General features: G+C 37.8%; 1 protein-coding gene across 1 annotated transcript in view; it reads right to left on the reverse strand.

The window, feature by feature from the left end:
• Positions 1-12332, reverse strand: part of TENM3 (teneurin transmembrane protein 3) — a 323623-nt gene that overhangs the window by 2971 nt on the left and 308320 nt on the right. Inside the window, exons 28-30 of the mRNA XM_009891787.1 lie at positions 7635-7931; positions 4834-6445; positions 1989-2119 (exon numbers count right to left, since the gene is read on the reverse strand). Coding sequence (XP_009890089.1) covers positions 1989-2119; positions 4834-6445; positions 7635-7931 — 2040 coding nt within the window. The remainder of the gene's footprint in view (positions 1-1988; positions 2120-4833; positions 6446-7634; positions 7932-12332) is intronic.

Raw genomic sequence — 12332 nt, forward strand, 5'->3', positions numbered from 1 at the left:
GAGGAGTACTTAGTTTCTGTAGATGATCCAGTTTATCTTCCAATTGACCCCTTCTCCCCTTTAGTAAAAGTACTGCTTAACCCACTTGATTCATTGTTGACAAATGAGGCAAATGCCTGTTTAGTTTTCCCAAATTTCTGGGTGGGAGACCAAGCAGGAGTCATTAACAGACGCCTACAACCTTAATTCAGTCTTGCTGCTAATCCAAGCCTGGCAAAAGGTTTGCAAAGGCTTCTCTGCTCTGCCATGAGGGAGGCTTTCTGGAGGGGACAGTTCCTGAGGGAATTTTGAATTGACTTGGACTCTCAACTCGTCTTGAATGTGGCAGATTCCTGACTGCATTTGCTAACAAGTATGGATTTCAGCTGTTGTAAAGCCTACATGAAAGGTATTGAGCACAAAAATATATTCTAGAGAGCACACTCATCAGTGAGAGCAGCAGGATGCTATAGCAACTTCATAATGACAAAGTTTGTTTATTTTTAACATGGATCCTCAGAGCTCTGAAGCAAAGCCTCAGAGCTCCGTAAAGCTCACTCACTCCAGAATGTTTCAAAATACTAAGTAGTTTGTGTATTTACTTCTGGCTCCTGGTTACATTTGCTTGTTCAACAGTGACTATCATAGTCACAGCTTCTTCCTACCTGAGAATTTTGAATATCTATGTTCCTCCCACTTCTCTCTTTCTCGCTGTCATGTCACATGCCCCTGACACTCCTCACATTGTTGAGCTCTTTTGTGAATATTTTTGACAACTAGCTGTCTGCTGTCATCTTTTTGACCAGACTGGTTCTTCTCCTGATGCACCTTTGCTGCTGTTAGTGGATAATTGCATTCTTTAGCCTTTAAGATCTAAATAAACAACCTCTGACAGTTCTTCACAGCTGTGCCTGATGACAGGTCTCTTATCTCCTGATACAACTACCTTGCCTGGAGTACTTGCAATGCTCCTCCTTCACTGCTTCTACTGTTCATGGGAGACACTATTCTCATGCTGTGCTCTAAGGTCTTTCCCTGTTACTCAATTGCTGGCTATTAAAAATATATATAGCGGGTCACTTCATGCATGCAAAATTAGCTTCCATATGCTCCCTTCCGCTGGGCCACCCTTGTAATGGTTTTTTGTCTAAATTAGGTTGTAAGATTCTTCAAGATCATATCCTCTTCTAATCTCGTAAATTTCTCTATTATGATTCTTGTTAAAAGAGTTTTGACTGCTCACAATGGGATTACCCATTTTACTGTCTCTTAACGCTTCCTTTTTAACTGAGAATCATAGGATTTTTGAGGGCATAGGTCTTTGATCTTTGAGTAAGTTTCATTTGTAAATATGATTTTCTTAAATAGCAGATTTAGATTTTCACTTCCACGTTTATTTCTTCCATCATTTAAAACTGTAGCAGGTTTTTAGGACTGAAGTTCATTTTTTTCCTCCCAAAGAACTTCATAAGCACCTGGAGTTTTGGTTTTATGTAATGTAATGGGTTTTACCTCAGGTAATTTCATTTTCAATATTTTATCTTTATATATAAAATGTGGTTAATATTAAAGAGAAGCGAAATTGTAGTGGTGCCTGGTATGCATAATTTATATCACCTGTTCTTCTGTTTATTTCACAATCTATTTTTTACTATAGTGTTCAGTTTCTGCCTTCAGGCAGAGTGTTAGTACAAATCTAATCTCTGTAGTTTCTACTATGAAATTCAGGCATCTTTAAAAGGTCTTAAACTTCTTTTTGTAGATTATTGTCTTTTTGCATTTTTATTATTGCTGAAAGAAAACAAAAGCTTATTTAAAATGGTACCTAACATAGCAAATCTGTAATTTCTTAAATTCTTTTGAAAGTAGATAAAAATTAGAGGTTTGAAAAGCACTGTTCAGGTTTAACTTAGCAAGTAACCCTGTCAGGATTATCCATGCCTAATAAGATCTGAATAGAAGGGAACATTCTGTCCTGTCCCATTTTTATGTTGAGTTTTGTTTCTTACTGGTATGTCCTCCCATTGCTGGCTCTTCACAAGTTCATAAGAAGGTTCTGTTAAATCAAATTTCGGAACAGGGAAACCAGGAATGGCGTTGTGCAGATGGAAGCCGAATGTCACCAGCCAGCTGTTAACATCTGAAAGAGAATTATTAAAAAATAAAATTATTAGAAGTGTTCTATATTTTGCAATCTAACCATTTTTACATGGAATAGTTTTTGGCATAGTTGATTTCCTTCTGTAACACGAACATTATTCAAGTCTTCGTTTTGATATGGATGGATTTAGATTTGTGCTACAGCTAGAATAGCAAGCCTATGCAGTAAACTTGAAGTTCTAAACTTAGAAGAAAAAGGTTTCAGCAATTCTGAAAGCCTTAGTGACTTCCAGAACAACTATAGGAGCACACTTAAAGTGAGATTTCCTTCCAATATTGCCTAAACTAATTAGGATTTCATGGTCAGGCTGAACATGCTCTATGTCCCACCTTCATCATCAATACTTTAAAACAAAGCGAAAAAAAAAGAAGTACTGCAGAGCACATCCTGTCCTTTTGTTATGTATGTGTTATTGCAATGTCTTCAAACTACCCCTGAAGTAACACCTATACGGTCAATTGCCTTTTAAATGGTTTGGCAGATATTTTATGTTGATTCAAGAGAAATCTTGAATCCCTCTTCAGGATGTAGTTGGGCTGATAAAATTAAAAGCTAATGAAATGCATTACAGTTGCATCAGTAAGCAGACAGGATACCAAATTAGCATTAGATAACATTATTTATGATACATTTTATGTTCTGTTAAAAATAAATAAATTAGGGATGCCAACAATTAATTAGTTAACAATTGTTGGGCAAGAATGGGTGCTCTGCGTTGTTTCTGTCTTTCTACCCTATATTTCACAAATACTAAGCTTAGCAGAAGTTGGCAGAGTGCTCCTTGCGAAGTCTAGTAGTATTCATTTAAGAAAACCCCAAATATGTGGAACAAGGAACCAATTTCTTCCAAATGTTAAAAGAATAAAAAAATATTTACCTTAAAATAATTTCTAACCTTTCCAGATAAATGATGCAGCTTGTGAGGCTCTGCATCTGAAACTGCCAGTCAGCCAAATTACTCATTGTAATGATAACCTGATACGAGCAGTGTGTGTCTATGTATTCCATACATCAAAGATGTTAAGAAAAGAACTAAAACTGTATTTTGAGGGCAATTTTTCAACCAAGTGCATCATTTTCAATGCCACAAAGAATCTGATTGCAACTGCATCCCCTACAGCACATGCTGCTAGAAGAGGACAGATTCAAAGGTCTGTTATTATCCTTGCTCCCAGGCAGCCCGTTAGCGACCCTGTTAATAGCTGCTGTTTGTTAAATTAATGCAAACCCACTTGATTCCCAAAATGCTTTTCTGAGTGGTATTTTCACAATTCGTAAGTAAGTGGGGCTGAGCCCCTCCTGTAGTCTGGCACTGTCTGTGTAAAACATTTTGGATTATTTACATCTGTTCAAATATGAAAATTCAAATGTATCTGAGCCATGCATTTTTCAGAAACTTCTGGTGATATGCAATCAGACTTTTTTGTATGTAGAATAATGGAAAACACTACACATGGCTAACTCTAGACCCACAAAAAGCATATACGTTCCTTAAGAACTCAGTTACACAAGAAATGGCATGTTAGCAGCTTTCTGTTGCCGAAAGAGACATTCACACTCCTTTTTGTGTATTCTACTCCTTCCCTGCTCCTGGCTGTGTACTCATTACTTTGTGCTGGCCCTGGAGCTTATTGTACTTCTCTTTCTTAGCCAAATTACATTAGTAGCCTTGCAAAAACCTACCCTGGAAAATATCAACGAGCTTCCAGTGAATATTTGCCGCTATGTTAATGAATTAAATTGGTCACAAAAAGACCCCTCCTGCCCTTGCTACCTTACAGTCTCACTCCCTCTTGTCTTTGGTCTTTTTGGTCCATGAGTACGCACTTCTTACCGGTCAGTAGCCCAGAGCCATGAAGAAGCCTGACTCTAATCCACATGTAAGAAGACTCCTATGAACATCCTCGAGGGGTTCTTGCTGTTGTACTTCCTCTCAAGGTGTCTTTTTTTTTCATTATAAGAGCGCTGGGTGATGCGTAACAGTATTGGAAGGAGAACCTAGGGGTCCTCTTTCCTCTCCCAGTGCACCAAGATCTCTAGCTGAGGCACCTTGTGTTTCAGTTCAGTCAGTGGGAGACGAAGAGATGTACTCCAATGGTACTCCAAAGTGTACTTTGGAAAACCCAACCCCTCTGTATACGGAGATGCTCTGAATTATCTTTTTGGGTCAACAGTCCAATATTAAAGCACCATAAGGACTGTGTAGGGCACAAGGTTTATGTTTAGATACATAAACCTAAAAGCTAGTAATGGCCTGTGGATCTTAATCTCTTACACAGGTACCTGCATCAACATCTAAACCTTAGATGAGATACTTTCAGGATCTCCCATTTGCTATTTCACTATTCCTGGTAAGTGTGTTTGCTGTAATTATTCTCATTGTTAAGTGCTTAATGCTTCCTCATAAAGCACTTTTCCAAATAGGACATATTTAGGTACTTCACCAAAATTGTGAATTCCAGCCTAAATTGGATGTCTATAGGTCCAGCACCCCCAAGCTAAAATGACTTTGCTGATCTGATTCTAAACACCAAGTTTAGAACAATTTTTTTAACTATTATCTTCCCAGAGAGTTTCTTTACTAACCTTCCCTGGACAATATCCTCAGCCTGTAACCCAGATAATCAGGACACAGAAAGGTAAATTTTTGAGCAAGTGAGAGACAGTCTTGCAATTAAGTAACCTTCTTTTACCTGTGATATAATCCTTCACATCGTGTATTTTACTGGCTGGGTTGTTATTTCTAAACATGTACAAATTAAAGGGAGCTGGATCCTTCCCAATTCTCTTCCAGATTTCAATATCAGGTGTTGTCCACCGGCCTGCCAGTATGTCATAATCTCTTTCTCCAAAGTGGACTAGCTTGGTCAGTGGGTCGTATAAGCCTCCGTGGAATCCTATTACCAGCTGGAAATCAAGGTTAGAGTCGAAATAGATCTCTCCATAAGCAGTGTACTGAATTTGTTTGAGCATGAGACCATTGCTACTGAAAACAGCCAGTGGTGTCCCCGTATTGTCTGATGCAATGTAAAACTCGTCTCCACTGCTAATTTCCATGGCAAAAAGGTGCCCTTGCAGATCATAGTAAAGAGATGTGATTTCAGAACTTGAGTGGTTATATACATGAGTTATCCTGGTTGGGTAAGTAAGGTCTGCGTAAAAAAACTGGAGGTGCTGGCCAAGGCTTGTTTTACTGGAAACTCGTCGTCCAAGTCCATCATAACGGTAAATCACCGTCCACCCACTGCCTTTGCTATAAACTCGAGTAAGAAGGCCCTTTGAACTGTATTCAAAGATTTCAGTACCCCTCTGACGCAGAAATCCATCTTCATCTAATCGGTACTGAACATCACCTAGTCGAGTTATTCTGTCTCTCAGGTCATAGCGAAGGGGCGTCAAACGGGCGCTGCTACTGGGGTTGAGCAAGTGGAGGTTGCCATTCAGGTCATAGTTGTATCGCCACATTATTTTTTCATTCAGATAAACAGTCTGGAGCTGACCATCTACATCGTATTCATAAGCATATTTTGTGGTGTTGGCAAATGGCCCAATCTTAATTTCTCTTTTTGTCACTCGTCCCATGTTATCATACTGAATTGTAATCCAATACATTAATGACCGAAATATTTCATACTGAATTTCCTTGATGCGGCCATGTGCATCAAAGTGTTTTGTGTAGGTCATTACAGCTGTCGAAATGATCTGGTTAATATCGTAATATATAACTCCAAATTTTCCAAATTGTTCAACTTTGCCAGAGATATCATCAAACTGGTAGAGATCAATAGGCAATGGGGTTTCATTAATGACACCTTGCATGCTAGTCACTCTGAAGCTATTGTCATAGCTGTAGTCAAATCGGGCATTTACCATTCCGTCTTCGCTAAAGCGGAAAATCTGTCTGTCAATCAATGGGCCAATTTGCCTGTATCTAATGGTGCAGATAAAACCATCGCTTTGGAGGTTTACTGTTTTCAGGACTCCTGCTGTCTCATCATAAGTAAAACTAACTCTCGTACTGTCATATAAAATTTCTGAGAGCTTGGTCTGCCGTCTGTACTTGAATAATACTCTTCGGCTTGTCCCCAGGAAAGCAGTTTGAAGGAGCTGCCCTTCTTCATTGTAGTCCATTATAACAGAAGCATTACTTTCTGGGGGGTTGTATATATTCCGGTAATAGCCAATGGAGCGGATAGTCTGCATGGTATGACGAGCAACACTGGGCATGGTGACAGCAGAAAGCCGATCCAACAAATCATATTCGAAGATATACTGCCGTTGGCTATGAAGCAGAAGAACCATTGACTGAAAATTAAGAACAGATTTTTACCATGTGACAAATGGTGGAGTAGCACCCTCCCCCACAAAAATGTGACATTCCCACTTGAGAAAATTATCTCCTCTTTAATTGAGTTATCCTTGACCTTACATGTTGTTAACATCTCCCTGCCTAATTTACTTGGATGCTTAATTGTAAGGGGTTCTGTAATTAGTAGTTCCACATTCATAATTTGCTACTTGTTATGACTGTATCACTCTTTTATCAAGCACTCACAGCTAAACAGCAGATTGTCAATGGATTCAGATAAGTCATGTTTAATATGGGAAGAAGTAAAACTGTCTTAGAGCCATTAACTCACGAGGAGAACAACATATGGGAGATACAATTTCTTCCCTACAATTAGAGATGATTTTGAAGAATCTGAATAGCCTGAGATCTCTGAATAGTGTGTTCTTGTTCTGTAAGCTTTTAAGACATAAGCAAAACAATTGTTTGATTATTTATATCAAAAGGAGCTACTTGGAATTATTCTCACATTTTTTTCTGATGTGTGGCTATTATGTATCATAGGTCTTCATTAAATTATGTCTGCAATGACTAGTCAACAGTATTTGCTGAGCAACAGCTTCAATAGAAATATATTTAAACCCCAGAAAGAAATGGATTCTCTTTTTGCATAGCAGGCATGAGATCTCACAAGGGGGATTTTCACAGATATTTCTAGAGGGAGAGCTATCATTCAGCAGTCGTTGTATATAATGAAAATTCCTGATCTTTTGCCTATCATTTATTTTGATGCTACAGCATATAGCAAGTACAAATTGATAGCTGAAACTATTTAGAAGCAAGAGCTTTTCTTGGTAGTGAAAAAAACCCCAACAGTGAAGAATTTACAAACAAATTACTTTCAACTGAATTACACTGCAGAGATCTAGTCCCTGAACCTTATTTTAAGCGTTAAGATAAAAGGTAAATACAGATGCTTCTTGTTAGTCAGTGGCCTAAATAATTTAAAAAGACATCAATTCCTAGCAATTAGCTACAGTGTGATTACATATCTATTGTATAAAACATTCCCCTAGGAATCACATGTTGATACTTAGAATAATTGAAATGTGCTTCTACTACCTGTTTTTGCTTTGTATGCAGCAGTCAGATGCTGCAGAATTTCAGCCCTTTCAAAGCATTTTTTAAAACCCGAGTGTTCTTTACCTTTTCCAGATATGTGTAACTCCAAGTTTTCCCATCAGCAAACACTCTAGACACTATCCTTCCCTGTCCATCGTACTCTATTTTTTCACTAGTCGTCCCTCGCTGTATGCTGCCTATTTGGCCCGTGGATGAGTAGGTAACATTGACAGCCATCAGCTTGCTGCTCGGTAGCCACAGGGTGGGGTGCCCTGACGTGTCATAGGCAATCCTCAGCAGAAATTTACGGTGGTCATCGTAGATCTTTTCCGTCTTTGTGGTTCGATCAAAGTCAACTGAAAGGAGGTTTCTGCCATTAACCTTTTAAAAGCAAACAAAATGACACAATAAATCATGCTGTTCAAACCCTAGCCACTTATTATTTCCACAAAGCTAGCTATTCTTTAAATACCATTTACAGTGATTGATTTGCTGTGTGTGTAAATTATTTGAGCAACTTCTTGACATAAATGCAAGGCATTACATTAGCATCTACTTTAGAAGGTCTCATTATATGAAGAGATGGCCCAGAATTTGTTGCAATGTGTTCTTTCTTGATGCTTAGTCAACTGTTAAGAAAATACTGAAAGATGTGCACTGAAAACTTCTGTAATAAATGGGGCCATTTCAGCAAACAAACTACTTCTTTTGTAGGCAGTACAAAGTATATCTGCAGATTATTGTCAAAACATGTTCCCAGCAACCGCTTGTCCGGTTCATAATAATCATGCTAAAAAAGAACTGAATCGTAATCCTCCACAGCAAGTGGTTTTCAAAACGGTAAATACAAAATTAAGATCTTCAAAAGCACATTACATCTTCAAATTAAGATTAAACAGGTTTTAGAACATAGGCTTTCCCCTTCTGAATCAAATGGAAGTTGAACTCAGTATACCATCCACAGCTGCAATATGTTTCCGAGGCTGACATCCTTAGCAGAGGATGATGTCTTTTGCCTAGTTAACTGACCACTGAAAGCCATAAATGACTGGAAGACTGCTCAACCACTGAGAAACAGTTATCAATGCTCTGAAGTTTATAACGGTTTTAATTTGAAATTAAAGCCTTAGCCTAGATACATTTATGTTGAAAACTATTTTGTTTATATATGTAAACTATAGTGGTGGATAGTGATTTCTATGTAATAGTTTTACATTGAAGTTCTGTCATCTCCCTGCCTCCGCCAGCTTTAGTGTTCTAAGTATCCTAACTTTCAGTGTCATTGAATCAGCTCTCATTTTTGTATTTATGAAAAGAAAACGTCTGGTTTTCTTTTCCCACACTGCTATCTTCGCAATTCTCTGTTCCCCCTCTGCATTGAACTGTTTTTTACTGTTCTCAAACAGGCCTCTAGGATTTCTTTGTTCATCTGTATCTGCTGTGTGCTTTTAAAGCTATTCCAGGTGAGGGTGAAACGCTGATAACAAAGACTTTTCAACACTGTATTTTGCTAACATATGGGAAGTAGGGGACAAATGGACATACGGCTATGTGTATTAAGATTTTTTTTTAAAAAGTTCCTTTTCAAGTACTTGATGCGTATGCTACAAAGAGGTGAAAAAGATGGCTAAATAACATTCAGAAAAGAACAAGAAAATAGATATCCTGACCAAAGAAATGACTGGAGGATCTCTGCATTTTTCAGGGATGCATGCTCAAAAATCCATATATCATGGACGTTGGTACTTATACCCTGAGGCTGATAAGCTTCTAAAAGAACAAAATAAATTAGACCCTTTGTTATTGGCCTAAAAAGTGTTAAAGTGCTGGTGATGCGTCATAGGCAAATATGAAAAAAAGTCCTACAAATGCTCAGTTTTGCTTATATTGGTCGGTCTTGTCTGTCTGTCTATTTAAACTACCTTTCTCTTTTTCAATATGAAATCACTGGCATGAGAACAATCTGCACTATCAATTTCAGAACAAAAATCATGTTTTCATGTAAATTTTTGAAATAAGGAACGCAAAGTCGGGCAGATGCAGAATAGCTACTTTATGTATTTAATGAGCCAGCAATTATTATTTAAATTAACACTACAGACTGATTCTAGAAGTAGGTTAAACTTAACTATGAAGCATTTCCATTCACTTCCTTTTTTTGGTTGTTGTTGTGGGGTTTTTTTGACTTTTTCATTTTCAGGTAGATTTTGTTTAAATTTTCCAACATGTAATAATCATTTGCCTAAATTCACTCTTAAATCTTGTTTATCTCTGGCTTTTATTTCCCAGCCTCTCCCACACATGCCTGCACTCATCTCTGCGCCTCACTGCCTGTTTTGCTTCTCTTTTTTTCCCCCTCCCTTTCTCTCCATCTTTCCTTCCTTATTTTACATTTAATTATGATTTTAATTAATTTTCTTGTCTACCTCTCGGGCTTAAGACACTGAAGTGAGAATGGGCACTTCTGATTTCTGAATTGGCAAAGAGGGAAGCATGGTTTTATGGTTAAGGCAGATGTCCAAACAATTGTGGTTAATTTCTTGGCTAAGCGCATCCTTCCGGTATAAATTGCAGCAAAGTACTTAATCTGGCTATCTCACTGCCTTATCTGCTACATGGGATAATAACATCCCTTGCCTTCTCACTTGCCATCTGTCTGGTCTGCATGAGGGCAGGATAAAGGGGAAAGAAAGGAAATGCCTCTTTCTCCAGCCAGATTCATGCTTCCAGATTCTGCTGACAGAGCTCTTGCTTTCAGAAGTGAACTTCTGGTGAAATTTTGGCTCTGCTTGTATAAGCTGGTAATACAGATGGCAATTATACTAACAAGTTTTGGTGATATAGCTTCTTTCATTGGACAGCATGGGGCTGGAATAACACGTCGGCTAAAGTACTGCCTTCAACTGAAGTGTTTCTTAACAACAGCTCTGCTACAAAAATGCTTTTACAGCAAAACTTGAATTTTTTTATTGTGCCTAAGACAGTTCCACTTCAAATATATTTAAAACCTCTGGGTTTCATCATGATAAAAATATGTGGTGGGTTGACCCTGGCTGGAGACCAGATGCCCACCAAAGCCGCTCTACCACTATCTTCCTCAGCTGGACAGGTGAGAGAAAATATAACGAAAGGCTCCAGTGACAGAACTAGCTTATCAAACAAATATGAAATGAGCCTGAACAGAAGTAAGATTGTTAGAGGATTGTTTAGTTAAGGGATAGTGACATAATTCTTAATTAATTTCCTTATAAAGACCACTAGTAGTGGGTAGATCTAACACAAGATAGAAACCCAAGAGAGTACCTGAGAGTGTACTTGGTAATGTTAGATACTGCACATATATAATGCAGTGAAAGTGTCATATATATGAGGACATTTACTGGCAATACATTTTGTCACTGTTTTTTGTCTACATTTGTCTTCTTTGCAGCAAAATGTTACTGACATATCTGTAGATGGAAATTATGAGCTCCCTAAGTTATTCCTGTTCTTCTTTCTGTTGTTTTCTTTCTCTACTTTCCTACATCCCCCTACCCACCCCCGAGTGACATTTCTGTAATATCTTCCCATGTAAACCAGTTTCAAAAAAATCTTCCCTTTTTTTTCTTTGCTGACAAGTTTCTTTACTTTTTTTTTCCTGAGGCATTTTTTCTCTCATTAGCCCGTCTCCACCTGCCCTATTTTTCCCATTTGTATATACTTTTAATTACTACTATTTTATCCAAATCTATAATTTCTCATTTTCCCCTCCATCTTGTTAAATCTTTCCCTCTTCTCTCCTGCTTCTTTTTTCCTGTTAACTCTTCCAAGTTAAAGTTGCTTGTGACATGTTTTTTACCTCCTCTGCACTTGAATGCCAAAATTTTGCTTCACTTTTGAGAACTGGAGTCATGGCGATTTGTTTCACTGCCAAACCCAAATACCATTGGTATGGTTATTTTATTTTCTCTTGGGCTTCTTTCACAAATGAATTGGCACGTGTACTATCCCACTGTGCTATGTAATGACATGCCTATGAACTAGAACCTCAAGGATGACCTCCAGAAGCATGGCTTCCTTTTCCTCTTCCTTATCCATGTAAGACACCTGCCATAGCTAGGTACAAGTACGTTGCTCTTAAGCAGCAGCTACTGTGCATAATCATTCTTCCTTCTCGGAAAAAATCCATTCCTCTTGAAGTGGTAGAAGAGAATATAAGGTGCACGACAGCATTCCCTCCTTTCTCGTCCCAAAGGAAGAGATAAAATATTTTAAGATTTAAAATGGCATGTTACCTCTTAGAAGTCAAGTGGTCTGAAATTACTTACCTTCATTTGATATACTGCCTAGGCCTTATTTTAAAGAACTGAGTTCAGTTCTAATAGTAAGTCAGACCTCCGATGTGGTCTTGAAATGGTCTCCTGGCAACCCAATTTTAAATGCTTAATCTATGTTGTCTTTACCAAATGGCTGTCATAAATCATAGTTTGCTTCCTACTTATATTTCACTCACTACATAGGAAGAAGAAATGCCAACAAAATGGTAAAGACATATGTTAGAGGAATATTCCGTACACATGAACACACAGTTAAACCCTTTCTAGCAGAAATAAGTAGTAGTACAATTTTTATTTAAAATAAAAAAGAAAGAAAATCCTAGGACTGTGCTAACTTACGGTAGAATAATTTAAAACAAGACTCAAAATCAGGTGTGTGAATTCAGTACCAAAACCGAAACAGTGAAGTAAAGCAGAAAATTACTCTTTTATCCCGATTAATTTCAATGCATTCCAAGCTAAACAG

This window comes from Charadrius vociferus, unplaced genomic scaffold, assembly GCF_000708025.1.
Source record: "Charadrius vociferus isolate BGI_N301 unplaced genomic scaffold, ASM70802v2 scaffold478, whole genome shotgun sequence".
Lineage (NCBI taxonomy): Eukaryota > Metazoa > Chordata > Aves > Charadriiformes > Charadriidae > Charadrius > Charadrius vociferus.